This window comes from Anopheles darlingi, chromosome 3 (genome assembly GCF_943734745.1).
Source record: "Anopheles darlingi chromosome 3, idAnoDarlMG_H_01, whole genome shotgun sequence".
NCBI classification, from domain to species: domain Eukaryota; kingdom Metazoa; phylum Arthropoda; class Insecta; order Diptera; family Culicidae; genus Anopheles; species Anopheles darlingi.
Window position 1 is genome coordinate 6937006 of NC_064875.1, and position 16961 is coordinate 6953966.

Sequence of the window (16961 nt, forward strand, 5' to 3'; positions counted from 1 at the left end):
GGCGGCTACACTCTTGTTGCTTGCCATAAAGTCCTCGTGCGAAAAATGGCGATACAAAAGCTCTTCTTTCCAGCTCAACGGTTCAGAAACGCCTTCGCCACTAAACGGTCTCAGGTTCAACTTATCTTAATTCATTTCACCGAACCGCTCTGCCATGAGCCCTCCACCGTGAGCCCTCCGGGCGCAACGCAACGGGTGTCCGTTGCTCATCGCAGGTATTAAATGTCTCTTGGCGAAGGCGATAAGCACGGCAAAGTCGCAAAATAATGCACCGCACCACCCTCCAAACACCCCCCGGGCATGCCCGATTTGCCATTTATTTCCACGCGATAGAAGCGTTGCACAATGGCGGAAAGTAGACGCAAAATAATGCACCAGTAAACCGGCAACGATGGTGCAGGATGGAACTTTGCAACACCAGTCCTACGGAGCACAAATACCGGCGGTGGACAAGCGTTAAGGTATTCTATTTTATTTAAAGTTTCATTCCCGTTGATTCCGCCAACGAAATGCTACACAAAAGTGTAGCTCGACTTTCTGCGGGATATTGCTCGTTTTTCGAAAATACCTTAGATATCCAATACTCGGTTCCTCGGTCAATAGCTTTAAACAGTAACTTCTGGAACCGCTGATAAACTAATGCAACAGTTTCTCCCCTCCTCGGCAGCCACTACAAACCAGCCACCCATTTCATTTCGAAACTTTTGCCAACGTTGATATTTCAACGTTCCTATTGGCCAATGATCCCAGTTAATCTTTGCCCTTTGTTTGTTCCGTTTATCTTTGGCCTGCCGATGCGAATTATGGATCGTACCGTTGAGTTAAATCCCATTAGGAGAAATGATAAATCGGTAAAACATCCTAAGTAAATCTTATCGAACGCGTGCTTAATAAGTTACTGCCTCCACCGTTAGATTTATGACTCTCGGGTGCTGTTGCAGTGACTGCAGCCGGCAGATGACAATCCCCCACCTCAAGGAAGCCAACATTGACCTAAATGCGACCCTAGCACGGCCTAAAGACAATCACAAACACACCTTACCTGTGCAGAGAAAATGGCAGGACTGCAGAGAGTTTTGCTGATTTATTTACCAAATATTGAAGGTCAAACTGACCAACCCCAGGCCCCTGTGCCTAGGAGTATCCACGTAACCACGACCACCGTAACGTGGAGTAGTACTGGCGTACCGGTTGCTCTGGTTGGGCAAAGTTTTGTGATTTTCTAACCGCAACCCGAAAGAAGAACCCACCACTTACACATGCCCCAAATGCCAGAGTGCAACCAACAGCGCAGAAAAGCCTCAACGCTTCGACACGTGCCAACTACGGTACGGTGAATGAGGCCGTTGTGGTTCGCACAATAGCAGGATACGGAGTTCCTGTTCCGTTGCGGTTTAACGTGGTACACGTTAGGGGAAAGTTTGAAGCACTTAGAACCATTGGGCAAAGCGATGATAATGGCGCTGCTGCTGTGTAAATGAAGAAGCGCGCGCAAGGTTCCGGAATCGAGCAGGAACTATACAGCGCAACAGCAACAACAACAACAGCCTCCATCTCAGAACCGGGGGTTAACTGGGTTAAGGCAACACGACGGATACGGAATTTGGATATCGCGAGTGGCGATAATAATGGTGCAGCGTCTCCGAAAACCCCTCGCACATCCAAATGCCACACACATAATGCTTCCTTCGCTTCGGTCCCAACTTGTTCCAGCACAGCTGGACACCTGGTGATGCCCCGGTACTGCACAGAAATGGATGCTGCAGTTCGCGCAACGTAACGTCAGCCGGGAAGACACAACGAGAAGCTAGTAATAGCCGCAAACGATGTTAACTTTCCGCCGTCGTTCGCCAGTTTTTGGCATCACACACACACACACACGCGCGCGCAGACCACAAAACCACCACGCGTCTCTTCACGGTTGTATCGTGTCATTAGAGATTTGGGTCGTTAAGACGCCTGCAGCCGGTGGTTTTGGCGGTATCCTCCCGTACGGAAAACTGGGAAATTGCTGTCATCAATGGAGAAATTTGGTTTTGTATTTATCTTCTGCCGCTGTGTGAGCCGAAAGTCGCTCGGAAGCGGCCCGGAAAAGCGGCTTTACATTTCAATCATCATAAGAACAATTCGTTAGTGGCGAGGCGAACCACGGCCAATCACTTTGATAAGATCATTCCATTTCAACGAGCGTTCCTGTCTCGATTGCCATCGATGAGATCGGTCTCGGCAAACAATTGAAGAGCGGAAGGGAGAGTCTGTGGCTTTGGACATTTGCAATGAAGCGCAATTGGATGTCTGTCGTGAAACAGCCTCATTGACTCACTACTCTCGTATCCTGAAGGAATGAAAGCTGCTTTGTTTCAATTAGAGAGAAATTGTCTCATCTAACATGGTCTCACATTGAGCTTTGTTCTTTGATGAGGTGTATGCATGGCTTCAGTCCCATGCAATACCGTTTGAAAGCTTTTGTGACCCGATTCTGTGGTATTTTAATAGCTATAATCTTAATTAAACCTCCATGCTCCTTTCATAGATCTTCGATACGTTATTGAACGATATACACGCATTAATTGCGCTTCTTTTGAGCTGTTGAAGCAACTGTGCAGTGGGACAGAGTCGCTAGCTAAAAGATTCAATCGCTCAAAAGATTTTTAATTCGATATAATCCTATCAAATAATAAAGAACACTCTGAGAATCAAGTACATCTCTTTTGGTTAACGATAACTTCCGAATAATACCACTAAAAGAGCAACTAATTTTTTTTTTCAGTGAAACTCAAAGCCATTCATCCCAATAACTGTAGCCTTCAAATGAGTGCAGTGACATATTCATCAACTTGTTTTTGCATAGTCCATAGTGTGCGTATTGTAAAACGCTACAAATGAATGTATAAATCCAATAGAATGAGCAAACATTACGACGACATCTGTTTCCAAGGACGTGCACGAAGACATTCATAACTATGCTCTGCCATCATTGAACGAACATCCGGATTCGAATTCGAATTAGATTCCCTCCACGGGGTGCATGTTTTCCACAATTTAGTATGCAAATGCTACTGCTGCTGCTGCTGCTGGCAAAAACCGTCTGTCAAGAATGCGCCAAAGCAAAAACATCAACAACAAAAGGCTCCCTGCGGCCCCAATCGTCTATCACCGGTAAGGCGTCGGTTCCATTCGTTTGTGATAAGAAGCGAGGAAATAAACATCAACGCGCCAGAGTGTATAGCCAGCGTCGTGTTTCGATGTATTTCGTCGCAACATTCTTGGCCACTTTTAAGCCATTTGCTCCCCCCGTCAACCGTGCCATGTTCTAGGTTGGTGTCACTAGCCTGTCACTAGCCGCCTCGCCCGTTCCAGCGGTGGAAGTTCTATTTGTAAAACTCTCGTCGCTCCCTCGTCTTTCCTTCTGCTTCTTTATTTGTGCCACGAAAACCGGTGGGAAATTATGTAACACCGTGGCACATGAGCACAAACACACACGACGGAGGAGTGGAGTAGGGGAAACAGTGGTAGCTATCAGTGAAAGAACATCTTCATCATCACCTTTCACCAACATTTCGACTGGAACTGCATCGAGCAACGGCAGCAGCAGCAGCACTAGGGGCCTCCCTCCGATAAACTCACACTCTGCATCGACATTTGCATACAAAACGAATTTTTACAGTTCGATAGCGAAGCCACCAGTGGCAACCATCGTGCGAATAGCAAACGAAACGGAATGGCACACCAGCTCGTGGCCAGCAATACTCACCAAAAGCCGTCGCGAACGTTCGCGATAGCGCTGCAATGCCACTGACAGTTCGATGACAACCCGGACCAAACGGCGTTTCCCAGGCGTCCTTCTTCTTGTACCCCCTCCCTTCTTTAAGACGATTTGTATGTGGAAGAGAGACATTTCGGTTGCATCACCAGGGGCACAAGGACACAGGACATGGACCACGGTGGTACTGTGCGAATAGGAAGAACGACACTCGAGCAGACACGACATTTTACAATATTAGCTTCGTGGATTTTATCAGACGCTTCGCTTACAAACTTCTCTTCATCGTTCTTCTCCTCTCTTTCGCGCTGTTGCTAGTGCAATCCAACGCGGTCTGTGGAGCACCACATCGGTTTACACCGGGGACATCTCACAGGACATTTCCTACTTCCCACTCTTTTTGGAGAGATATACATTCCCGCTGGCGAGGCGCAATGTCGCTAGAAAACATCGTGAACAGTAACCGTGAACCTGGCAGCCATGAAAGTTCGACATGAACAGAAAAAGGAAGCCAAAAAATGTCCAAAATGTACCCCGCAAATGATGTGGAAACGGAACCACCGCCCTCGATCGAGTTCTCTGCTTGCCATTCCCCACCTATTGGTTAGAACAGAGAATCATCTAGATCATCCGCTTATGAACCGTCTATGCACGAAGGAAACATCGGATCGGTTCTGAGGTCAGTTTCCTATGTCGCTTATCCCATTGAATGAAATAAGCTTTTCCATTTTCAGTTTTCGTAAGTAACATGACAACTCGCGCGACGAGAGTGTGCGAACTTCATCTGCAAAACACTACCACCGGCACTACACACTAGCTTTGTGTTCGCGCACGACTACGTCATCACGGGCTGCCATATTTCCATAATGACGTCATTAGGCGAAACACAGATAAAGGAGTGCACCACCGTCCGGGTGCTAAGGGGAAAATAATGATTTTTCCGACCACGTGCAGCGTAGAGAATGAGAGAGGAATATGTGAACCGGAACCGTGAACCGTTAAGGCGCAAAATCTTAACGACAAAAAACGAGGAAAAAAACTGTGGGGAGTTTATATTTGGATACATCCTCACCGGAGCGCTCGCAGCGCGGGACATTTATACACTGCCGTGTTTATCCCCCTTCAAACTAACGGCCATCATATGCTCCAAGGACTCAGTGGACCATGGTTTTGGGACGGATGCAATGTTGGGTAAATGTTGTGCATGAAAATCGCGACGCTCAACTTGCCCTCGACACAGCAAGGCGAACTCGCATTTCGTCGGCTAGGGTGTTCTGCTGCGGTGCATTACCACATAGAATTGGGGAGGAGCGAAACAAACCAAAACGAAAAGGAGCGTCCCAAGAGATGACGATAGGAAGAAAAATATTATGAGAATATGAGAAGCGGATGAGAAAACAACATTAAATAGAATTAAATCATCTTTCGCATGGCCTGCCTCGATTTGAAAGCAAAAATGTGCATTCTGCAGCCTTTTCCCTGGACCCATATGCACCGCTGGTAGGAATGGGAGGGATTCATTTCGCAACGCAGGGTGGCCGCTAACTTTGCGCACTAGCTGCGCGGCATCAAGCAACATCACGCAATGAGTAAGAGGTGTACTAATTGAAAAGCGCAACTCACGAATACCTCCAGAGAGATAATGTTATCTCTGGTGGTTCGCGGACAAAATTAAAATGTGATTACATTCGCTGTGTTACAGGCATTGAGGTTTTTTTTTCTCAAATGTACTGTTTTATTTCAAATACAAAAAAGCCAGATGTTTTATTTAACGCAAATTGAAATGTGAAATTAATTACATTATTTAAAATTGTCTTTAGACTTTCCAGCCTATCAAACAGCAACATGTAGTTGTCAGCGTATAAGCTACATAAAATAGTTAAGCACGAAAAGTGCATTGTAACGACACGGCACATGAAATGCCTGGGAGTACTGTATTAACAACAATTTCAGTACATTAATAAATTCCAAATTTCCAAACTAACAAACATCACCCCAAAACCTTTCGGACACGGACATTGTTTACACCACACCACACTCTGCCCAATCGACGGCGCGACAGCGGTTTGACGAGGATCCATCTATAAATCCACCGGCGCCACCGCGCCCGCGGTTCGGGTTTTTATGGTAGGTGCAATGAAATATCGCGAAACCATCCCTACACCACGATGAAGCCCTCCCCTGACGGCATTCTATTATTCGGTTCGGTTTTTTTTTTTGAGATTTTTTTTATTCCCCCAACAAAAGACCCGCCATCATCACACAAAACGAGAGAAAAACCACAAAAAAGAAAAGGCGTTCCGCGTTGCCATGCCACGGATCCACGGTGGGAGGATAATCCGGAAAATGAAATCCCTAAATTATCATCCAAATGGAAAAGAAATCAAAATCATAAGCAGCCAGAGCGCAGCGGCACACCCGTGGCGGGTTTCTTCCCCTGCCTTCTTCTCCTTTTCATTCGCCCTCTGTCGCGACACGATTCTCGGCCATTTTCCGAGGGAGGGCCGCCAGTGGAATGATCCACTCGCATAATGCATACTGTTTACTACTCGCTATGCTCGCTCGAACGATGAAAAACACGAAGCCGCACAAACGCAGACGACCGTAAACCGGATGAGGAATGAAATGAATCATTGCCGGGATATAATCCTGTGGAGCGCGCAAGCGGTGGGCTAGGGAAAATGGGCTAGCAAAAACCCAAAACCTCGGACTCAGACCACTTCTTGCTGTCCTGTCCTCTAGGAAAGCACAGCATCAACATGGTCGTAAAATCTCGTCCATTTCGGTTGTTTGTGTACGCGGTTGTTTTGGACGATTTGGAAGGCGCAAATCAACCTCTGCCTGAGATTCGTACGATGCCATCAATTTGCGGAGAGACTGGCAATATGAACCATTTAGCGCACTAAAAGGTGAACCTAAAAGCGTTTCCCATACACTTTCCCTAATGGACTGATTTCTACTCGCCTTCAGGAAGCGTCACCTGTTGCTTGGGCAACCATCGCAATAAACCGCTCCTATGCCCACTGATCAACATCTTTCACACCGGGTTCGACACACGATTAAAAGCTTTCATCACACAAAACGGCCGTAGACGGGATCTATTCACACAAAACACTCGTTGGCACATGCAGCAGTAGTTGAGCAGCACCGAAAGCGGTGTACCATATCACTGCAACGCCATCGGCACATACGGTGGCCAGGGATCGAAGAGACTATGGCCCGCATAAGCAACACCACGATGATGCTAATTTCCGGGGGCCTACCACAGCAACGATGCCACTAGCGATACAAACCGGGGAATGCACTGGACACAAGCTACCGAGCCTGAGACCAGTGACGAACAAGCCGTAACAAGCTTCTAGCCTTCTTCACGTGGCCCGCTACCCTCTTACGACGCACTGGATGCGAGTGCAGATCCCCCCCGGACCCGGAACGAACGGTAAGGCACTAGGCTCAGCTCGATCCCGGCTAAGCAGGGCTTTCGAGCAGCTCGGAAAGCCCCTGTGTGTTGCTGCTGCTGCTGCTGCTCCGTTGTTGCGCTTATCGCTGCAAAAACGAATATTTCTTTAACCTACATCATGGTAGGCTACGGTAACACACGAGACAATGTATACGCTCTCCCTGACAACGGCGTAAATCTGGAGACCATTTGCTTATCGTGCGAGGTGCGCCCGCGATAAACAGTGTATCTTCGGAGGGTGGTGGTGGTGGTGGTGCTAGTGGTTTCGAGCGAGGACGCTGTGAGATAGGCCTCGTACGTTTTGCATATTTGGCCGCTCGGCGGGATGCCGCCAATAAATAAGATAATTCAATAGGCGGAGGGCAGAGGCACAAAACGTGCTCCGTACCTTTTCTTGCGGCGATTGAAGCTGCAGCAAACGATCCGTGTCAAGGTCATGGGTTCCAGTGATAGTGACGTACACCAACTGCGCTACTGTTGCCGGAATGCTGAAGACCAGTTTCAATGTATTAAACTATCTGCCAATTCATTTACATAACCTCTCTCTCTCTCGCTGGTCGCTAAGCGTTGTCGCACACAGTGAGTTTATCTAACTCTACTGATAACAGAGAGTGAAGCTGCAGATGCTATCACGAATGCGAAGGAACCGCAGCAAAAACGACCATTTTAATCTCTTGAATCCCGTTTTTTATTAAATGTCCACTCGTAATCTCGGAATCCGGTGTGCTCGGTGTGTACGATGAAATCAACAAGAATCTAATACTCTAGACCCTCGGCATTCATATTTTAATGAGCGCAGGAGCGGACCTAATGGCCAAATGAAAAAACAGCACAAACCAGGCAAAACCAAATCCCATCCCCGTGACACAACACGAGCAATGCCGCATGATTGCGGCACTTAATTTGGTCCAAGGTCTAGCCATTCTTTTGCGAAATCCGTAGCTTACATTCATGTTGTTCTAGGTACGGGGGGAGTTTGGAATATTGTCCACCCCAAAAAACCGAATTCTCATCGTCATCGAGAGGAAGGTGGATCGCACTTCGCGATGCGTGTTCCTTTGCCATGAACTCTGCAGCGATTTTTTTTTGTCGTTTTTTGTTTTTGTTCCATCCGTAATTTCGGTTTAACCGGAATCACCTCCATGCTGGGTCTGCCTGGCGCCTAAAATATGTAAATTAGATCATATCCCCACCGGAAACATCCTCACCGCAACCGGAAATCGCCCTGGACACTGGAAACCGGACACCGGGCAGTAAGTTGGTGTTGTTCCTCGTAGAATACAGATCCTCCTACAGGCCTTAAGAGCAGATGGGTGGAAAATGTTTGAAAAATGCATTCTCCAGTTCATATGCTCGTGCGTCTATGGAAAATATGCGCTTCCGGATCAACCGATTACGACTGTCGCATCGGTGAGGCCAAAGGGCCCCAGCAGCAAGAACACGAAGGGTATGAAAGAGATATAGCCACTTTTCCCCCCTATCTTTCTCACACACACACAAATATAAAAAAGTTTTGAATTTGTTGTACGGAACGGAATAAACGCGACGAATCCGCACCGTACTAACATAACCAGCGGCTACGACCATGAGCAGACAACACACGACCATGACGACAACGGGCACAACACAGGACAATGAGAAAGGCACGCTTAGACTTCCGGTGAGGAGGAGGTAAGCATGTTCATGTTTAATGCTCTCAGGACCATTTGACTACCACTAGCCTGGTCAGGCTGGCCGCCCCCTGGCTCTTTTCGTCGTTTGTCCGTGTCTGCCAAAAGGGAGGAATTCAGGGGAGGTCCAGTAGGTCGCATCATACACATTTATTCATGGCGCAGGTTTCGAAAAGCCCGACCGGAACACAACAATAACAACAATAGCGCAGCGACACACAGGTTAGATGATGCTGATGATGACGATGATGACGATGATGATGATGGTATCATCATCCTCGTGTGTTGTCCTCGGGACTTGTCGCCGTGTACGGTGCTTTCACCGGCAAATAAACGAGCAATTTTCCAGTTCGTTTTCCGTTTTGTTTTGTGCTTTTGTCGGGGATATTGTTTCCTAGGGAGAGGCGAAATCAAGCCAAGCCGGCCGACCGACCAACCAACCGAGTGTGCCACAAATCGCCGCCAGACGACACGGACGACAGAGGGGGTGTGTGAACGCGTGGGCGCGGGTACCGCCATAAACGGCAGGCGCACGGAAGAACGCTTGCCTCGGTGACAGAATATGTAGGGGGCCAGTATTGGCCATTCTTTTCCGGCTTTTCTTCTTTTCTGCTTTTGGGAGATTCCACACTTTTGAAGCGGTTAGGTAAGCGATTTTTGATGGTGCTTCTGCTGTGGTACAGGGGTTCAAAAGCATGTTCGAGGGCAGTTAGTTTGTTGGAATTTAAATTTATTTTAATTTAAAAACCTTTTTCTGTATTTAAGCGCACTCACTCCGGTGAAGCCCACTCGTGCGCTGCCTCTTTGGCGAATTAGCAGGTGTTTGCATTGAGTCTTTGCCCGTTTGTTGGTCACACAAACACGAACATTTCAAATCATATTTTTCTCGTGAAAAATTAATTACGTGATGGATTTCTCCATCGCTTCTATAATCTGCTGCTAGAATTCAAAAACACTTACCATGAATAACCAGCTCAGAATCACGGTTCACCTCGTACAGACGGATCGCCTCGTCGAGCTCGATGTCCGACTGGATGGTGCATGGATCGTTCTCCTCGTCCACCCATTTCATCGTGAACACCTGCAGGTTGCCGTACAGCAGTGCATGAAAAGTTGAAAGATTAGAAGTCCAATCATAAACGCATTTCACTTAATCAAGTTGGTCTGGATTCACCAGCCCTTTTTTTACTTTTTTATATTTTTATCGACCGTACTTTCATCGATATACTCCCACAACGAAATTGAGAAATCGAGAGCGGAGCAAAAAAGACGATGAAAGATTAAATGAATGAGCTCGAGAAGCGAATGACCCCATCCAATGGCCCCTCATTATGAGCCTCATTATTTCATCACAAAAAGTAAACTGAATAAATTGAATGTAAATGGACTCATTGAACTGACTGATCAGCTACTCATTGCCCTAACCAGAGCGCGTCTTATCATTATCGGGCCACCCTCTGAACACTCACCTGATCCGGTGAAAAGCGACAAATTTCGCGCATCTCGCGGCACAAACCCTCGTACGAGATGCTCTCGTCGATGTACGTGATCATCACCTCGCCACTGTACGCGATTTTTACTTTGATCTCGTGGCCCGCACCGCCCCCTCCACTGTTGTTACTCTCGTTAGCGATCTGGATCGGCATCGTGACCGGCGTTTCGCGCTTGCACGATGGTCAGTCAAGGCACTCTCACGGGGTGCTGCTGCTGCTGCTGCTAATTGGCCCCGCAACGTAACACCGTACAAACACAGCACGTGAACCCTTGGGGATTGGTTCCGGATATGCACTTCCGAGCCCCTCGGTGGCCGCAACGTGACCTCTATCCCTTTCTGCGAGCGTAGAGCTTTCCGGAAGCCGACAAGCTTATTATAGTGTTCGGTTACGCCTTCGAAGTCATCAACGACGATTGTATAGCGACTATAAATGAGAAAAAAGAAACGGTCAAAGGGATTAGTGTTAAGGAAGGTTACGAGATGATAATGAACAGAAACATAAAAATGTTTGGTGCGGTGTCAGTGGAATCGGTAAAGCCGATGTTAGCAGGACTCTGCGCGCTGATTGTGGCTTATTTCTCAGCATAAAATCAGCTCTCAGCTCAACTCCATGAGAGATAACCTTGTTGATAAGCCGTGTGTCTTACAGACAGTCTTATATCATATTCCCTTGTGACTAGCAGGTTTGGAAGGGGCGCACACCAGCAAAACGCTGGAAAAAACAAACAATTTTCCACTCCTCTCGTTTGTGTGCAGATATTAGTCAGCGACACTTTTGTGGGTGGTGACTGGTGAGTAAAAAGTAGCGATCTCCTCGCTTCTAAGCAAGCATGCAGAATGAACGCAGATGTGGCGCAGCAGATGGTGAAGCTTTATGGCACGCGACACAGTGCGAGTGGCGCAATGCAAGATAACACCGGACGCGCACTGAACGGCAGACAGACGTACCAGCCGGAGGAGCCGGTTGCAGGGAGATTAAACAAACAGATGAGAATGGGCATCATGCATTATTGCGGCCCTCCCTTTTGGGGCGTACCGGTCGCACTGGCGAAGCAAGAAGCCAAGTGACCTAAATTCCGATAAGTGTTTTCGTTTTTCGCCTTGAAATTAATACCAATCCCAGAATGGGGTTTTGCTCAATTTCCTCTGCACACCGCATACAATCAATGAAACAGTTGGCCATTTCAGCAAATAATATCCAAGTAAACCAGCACACTTCTAGTAGGCACCGAAGGGTTCTAGCGTTGGCTCTCGCTAACTCACATGTGCCAAGGGGATGGAATTTTCGGTGCCATCGCTGGAGAGCAGTAAACCACGGCGTACTAATTATGGATAGCAACACAGCAGCAGCTTGTACAACTTAGCAGCAGGCACGCAGCACCAGAGAAACCCCTCAACAAAACAAAGTACAAGTAGAAGAAGCCAAACCAACCGGTCAAAGTCAATAGAAGTAAGAAGCGGAGAACGCAACGGAAGCAACGCAACTCTTTCTCTACGGCTCACCCTACACACCCCCGTTGGTAGCCGGTCGGGGGGAATGGGGATGTGCATCGTGTATCGTCATGCGGTGTGGTGGCAAGCCGGCGTTGCGGTACTTTAAGCCAACTCGTTCGTTTTCACGCCGTGCCCCCCACATTTGCACACAGCAGCGAGGGGATGTGTGCTTTGGTGGTCCAGCAAACAGTACGGTACTGCGGCACCAACCAGAGAGACAGAGAGATGGAGAGAAACATGCGGTTGGAAGAAGAATAAATTACATTACGCCCACGTTTGCGTGGTGGCCATCTAGTGCTAGCGGCGTATGGTTGAAGCCAGAGGAGTAGTTCGCACCCCTTCGCACCCCTTGCACATATTGATTTTTGCTGGATCGGCCAACCGTCGATCAGCCATCCATCAAACATCGTAATCCGTGGCTTCTTGGATCATGTTTCTGCCTTTACGAGCCAAACTCTCGAATCGCAGTAGTCGGTGCAACATGGCACTAGATCAACCTAGATAGCGCTTCTCGGTACCATCGATCTTTCTTCTCGTCGCGTCATCATCGTTCTACTTCGGAAGCGGCGAGCTTCGATCGCAGTGAGTCATGCACGGTACTGCGAGTGCTGATTGCGTTGCAACAGTGGCCGGGGGGAGACTACCAACCCATTGCTGTGGCTGCTATGATCGAGACAAAGATCTATGAGATGATCGCTTCTTCAGTGGCAACGCAGTTGGACGACGGATGCAACGGGAGCGGGGAGGATTGGCAATTAAATGAATGAGACAGTGACTAGCATTGGTGGTTTCTGATGGCTTACCAAATGGCTTGAAGGCGCTTGTTCAGTTTTATGATCCGTTACTGGCTCGCAGACGATGCCCTTCGAGGGGCCAACACTTGGAACGTTGATTAACAGGTGGTTTCGTTGGTAAACAACTCCCAAACGCTGGTGGTCACTTGATTTTGGTTATTTTGCTGGGCACTTTGCATCCAACGACGCTTCTCGTAAACGGCACAAGGGAAAAGGCACGTATCACAACGGGTTAACACAAGCACGGTTCGCGGGAACCGTGGATCAAAGGACAACAACGCCAGTCGCTCGGTGCCGGAACCACCTCGGTCAACTCTCGTCTTTTTGGGAGAGGCCCTCTTTCGCTGGGGCGGCCAGCAATGTAAACAAATCGGTCACCGTGAAATCAGAAACCGACGCGAATCAATAAAAGGCCAACCGGAAGTATCGGATACCGGGAGACTCGAGACACAGACGCACACACACACACACACGCCACGCACAATCAAGAGACAACCGGAAGCCAGAGCAAGAAAGCGGCCGGAACTGGCACCGAAAACGGGGAATGCACTCTTCACCGCGCACTTTCCGGGAACCTCTGCACCTCGCACCAACCGCGGGCGGAACAACGCGGCCAGCAGATTCGATAAATGCACCAAACGAAACCGAGCCGTTAAGCAATCGTTTGCCGGGTTGGAAACGAAAAAAGAACCGAAAATAACGCGGAAATACCGAAACTCTCGCTCGATGCAAAACAAAAATCGCGGAGCTTCGGGCGTTGGGCCTGTAGAGGGCGCTAGTGAGCCGTACAGGGTGACCAAGCAGCAGATACTCCCGTCTATAAATCCGGGTTCAGAAGTCGAGTGAAAAATGTAAACAAACCATAAAAAACTGCGTTGGAAATCGCCTTAAAATCGTGTTAAAATCTCAACATTTTTTAACTATTTCGTGTGCGTTAGTCGCAATTATACAGGGAAAAGATAACGCTAAAGCTTTTGCAAAGGAGCCGAGTGTATTTGTTGTAGAAATAGCTTATCGTGAAGCATGAAACTCGTCTTTACGTAACTGCATAGGTAAGCAAACCGGCAAAGATGGAAAACCAAAGTACATTCGTGAATTCCAACCCTTTTTGCAGAACAAATCTCCTGCTGCGGTGCCGCCATGACTTCTATGACCTTTGGGCAGAAAAAGTTCATACCGACCGCGCCGGAAAAGGGCAGTTTTCCGCTGGACCACGGCGGCCAGTGCCGGAAACTGATGTTGTTTTACATGCGCTGCTTGCGAGAGAACGCCGACGATAATTCTGCCTGCCGCCAGGAATCGAAAGCATACCTGCAGTGTCGCATGGACCACGAGTTGATGGCCAAAGAAGATTTCGCCAAGCTTGGCTACGGATCAGAAGCGCCGCCAAAGGCAAACGAGCAATCGTAAAGCGCGAAACGACCCAAAGTGACCCATTCTTTTGTCGTAAAAGATTTCGAAAATGATGAAAAACAAGAAGAATATTCTCATCGGTTGTACCGGTAGTGTGGCCACCATCAAGCTGCCCATGCTGGTCGAGAAACTGCAACAACTCGAGGACGTGGAGATACGGGTTATCGTGACGAAACATGCGCAACACTTTTTCGCTCGAGCCGATCTACCAGAGTCGGTCTTAGTACACACGGATGCAGACGAGTGGAATAACTGGCAGCAGCGTGGTGATCCAGTACTGCACATTGAGCTGGGGAAGTGGGCTGATTTGCTAGTTATTGCTCCGCTGGATGCAAACAGTCTTGCAAAAATGGCTTCCGGACTGTGCGACAATCTGCTACTATGCACAACCCGAGCCTGGGATCCACAGAAACCGTTGCTTTTCTGTCCGGCCATGAACACACGCATGTGGGAGCATCCGATCACGGCATCGCAAATTGAAACGTTGAAATCGTGGGGCCACCGGGAAATTCCGTGCATAGCGAAAACGCTGATGTGTGGTGACACGGGTTTAGGAGCGATGGCGGAAGTCGATACAATCGTCGCCACCGTGCGAAACACCTTGCTGCAAGTAAATTTGGGTGGTGGGTAATGTGAATAATAAATATTCCTTGTAACACAGATGGTTGTTCGTTTTTCTTTCATTTGAAATCCAGCACGAGTCTTTGGTTTGATTACATTTCCATCTCCAACCATCTCCAACGCAAGCCATTCAAAGCTCGCGCTTCGTCTTTCGGGAGAGTATTGTTCTTATTTTTGCTTCGATATTTACACTTTCATAAATTTTTACAATAGCATTGGAAACTTAAGGGTAGCTAAACAAATAAAATCAATCGTACGATAAGCTGTAAAGGCATTTCTTTTTTATGAATAGATCAATTCTAGGCAGAATCTCTTACGAAACAGCTCTAGGGCTTTCGTTTGTCTTTTAAACAGAAATATATAAATAGGTATGCTGGCTTCTTAAAAAATTAAACACTAATTTTTATATTACTACCAATCATCGCCTCACGGTAGCAACTAGCGTTGGGAAATAAAATTACGCAAAATTAAACACACTACGCAAAACCTAATTACGAAACCAAATAAACGGATGCAATCGCAGCAAGCTAACCATTCATATTCCAGCGGGAGTGCAAGAAATCCATTTCCCAATCACAGAATAACGCTCCCTTCTCTTCCCAAGGGCTACTTGACAAACGATACGTACTTTAAAAAAGAAAAAAAAAGGTTATTACACCCCTTTGCTTTCCTATGCTGTGCTTCGTCCACGTTAATGCTAATGTATTATGTATGCGTAACGCTGTAATTTTTTTACAACTTATTTTCCTTTATGAATGTGTGAGTGTGTGTGTGTGTTTTTTAAGTTTCTTTTTTCTTGCTACCTTCGCTTGCAGCCAACAGTTTTTCCCTTTTTCATTTTCAGTTCTCTTGTTCCATTTCCTATACGTTGATGTTTGTCTCTGTGTATCGTTGTTGGTGCACGGTTGCGCGTAAGTTACTTGATGCTATGAAGCTTCCCAAAAATTTACTTTTTTATTTCCCTTTTCCACCGTTTTCAAATTGCTGCAGCAGTATAAACAAGAAAGTTGGTTTATGTTCCTTTTATTTCTTTTAGCTGTTGCCATTTTCTATTTGTTTGTTCATTTCTCTTGCTGTGCTGATTATGGTGTTCCTACTATGCTACAATCTCTACATACACCTTTTTGATTGGATTCTTTATTTCTTCTCTTCTTGTCTCTGAGTTTATCGCTTCATTTTGTGTCTTTTTCATTTTGTTTCATAAAAGTGACTTATGAGCATTTACATTTGATAATGAATAATTTACAATTGGAAACACAATTTTCCTACTATCATACATTTCAAAACGCAGCTGAGAGGATGGGTGGGAGCGCTGGCAGCGTATGATTCCACAAAAAAAGTAAAACCCAATCCAAACTGGTTTACTGCTATCCGGTTTAACAAGAAGTAATAAATAATTCATGAAACAGTTTACTGCTGTTAGACACAACCGAATCAGGAAAGAGCAAAACACAAAAAGAAGAATAACTAGGAATGTTGTTGATTAGGATATCTCTGCCAGGAGACCATTTCTGATAGCGTTCAGCTTCCACAGTTTAATCATCATTATGTGTTATGCATCGAAAATATAAAAAAATATTTCCTGAAATGTTGCATAACTCAATCTCCACACAAATGAGATAGAATTTTATACACCAGATACCGAATCATACCGGTATAAATTCGAGATAGTTCAAAGACCTCAACGAATCAAATTTCAACTATTATGTAGTTAAAATAGATAATTTTCCCCTGTGCATAGACAGCTACAATGAATAATAAATAAACAACATGTAATACAGAGAACGGGTTTCATCCCCTTCAATTGAGCTCACAAAAAAACAGAAGAAAGGGATTTTGAATTCATTCTCTAGTACCTACTAGCAAACACCTTACTATATACACACGCCTGCTGCTCGAAAGTACTTTCCTTTTACGTACATCTCTCAGCGTACGGCACAGGAAACGCAAAGCTTCGTCCCACTTACGCAATCATCGTGGCAGAAGGCACCACACTGCTGACAGATAACCATCGCGTTCTGAGAGCAAGAGCAATCACCCCCGGTTTCCCCCTCAGTGCTGCTGCTGGTGCATCTTCCAGTACACGGCACCACTTCACTAGTATTGCCTAGCTCATCGTATATCTCCCCATCATGTTCATTGCCATTGGTTACTACCTGCGATCGTCCTACGTCATCTTCAATACACCCCTGCACCTGTTGCTGTTGATACTGTACTCGACTAACACTCGTGCTGCTGTCATTACTGTTGA

The 16961-nt window shown here is 46.8% G+C and overlaps 4 protein-coding genes across 9 annotated transcripts in view; 2 read left to right on the forward strand and 2 right to left on the reverse strand.

The window, feature by feature from the left end:
* LOC125953941 (atypical protein kinase C) overlaps positions 1 to 13391 on the reverse strand; it is a 114468-nt gene extending 101077 nt beyond the window's left edge. The window contains exons 1-3 of the mRNA XM_049683819.1: positions 12686 to 13391; positions 10363 to 10812; positions 9854 to 9974 (exon numbers count right to left, since the gene is read on the reverse strand). Coding sequence (XP_049539776.1) covers positions 9854 to 9974; positions 10363 to 10539 — 298 coding nt within the window. The 5' untranslated portion in view covers positions 10540 to 10812; positions 12686 to 13391. The remainder of the gene's footprint in view (positions 1 to 9853; positions 9975 to 10362; positions 10813 to 12685) is intronic.
* A 123-nt stretch (positions 13392 to 13514) lies between these two features.
* On the forward strand, positions 13515 to 14086 carry LOC125954013 (cytochrome c oxidase assembly protein COX19). Its single transcript, XM_049683948.1, has 2 exons — positions 13515 to 13728; positions 13791 to 14086. Exon 2 carries the CDS (start codon positions 13817 to 13819, stop codon positions 14084 to 14086), a length of 270 nt encoding a protein of 89 aa, XP_049539905.1. The 5' UTR covers positions 13515 to 13728; positions 13791 to 13816.
* A 52-nt stretch (positions 14087 to 14138) lies between these two features.
* On the forward strand, positions 14139 to 14830 carry LOC125954005 (phosphopantothenoylcysteine decarboxylase). Its single transcript, XM_049683936.1, has one exon. It carries the CDS (start codon positions 14139 to 14141, stop codon positions 14718 to 14720), a length of 582 nt encoding a protein of 193 aa, XP_049539893.1. The 3' UTR covers positions 14721 to 14830.
* Positions 14831 to 15088: 258 nt separating this feature from the next.
* Positions 15089 to 16961, reverse strand: part of LOC125953923 (uncharacterized) — a 19211-nt gene continuing 17338 nt past the window's right edge. For all 6 annotated transcript variants that reach the window (XM_049683768.1, XM_049683763.1, XM_049683767.1 and 3 more), the window contains one exon: positions 15089 to 16961. This exon is cut by the window's right edge and continues 384 nt beyond it. In XM_049683768.1, coding sequence (XP_049539725.1) covers positions 16636 to 16961 — 326 coding nt within the window. In that variant the 3' untranslated portion in view covers positions 15089 to 16635.

What these genes read in the sequence shown, in the direction of transcription:
- LOC125954013 (XM_049683948.1), top strand. Translation starts at nt 13,817, where the DNA reads ATGACTTCTATGACCTTTGGGCAGAAAAAGTTCATACCGACCGCGCCG.
- LOC125954005 (XM_049683936.1), top strand. Translation starts at nt 14,139, where the DNA reads ATGATGAAAAACAAGAAGAATATTCTCATCGGTTGTACCGGTAGTGTG.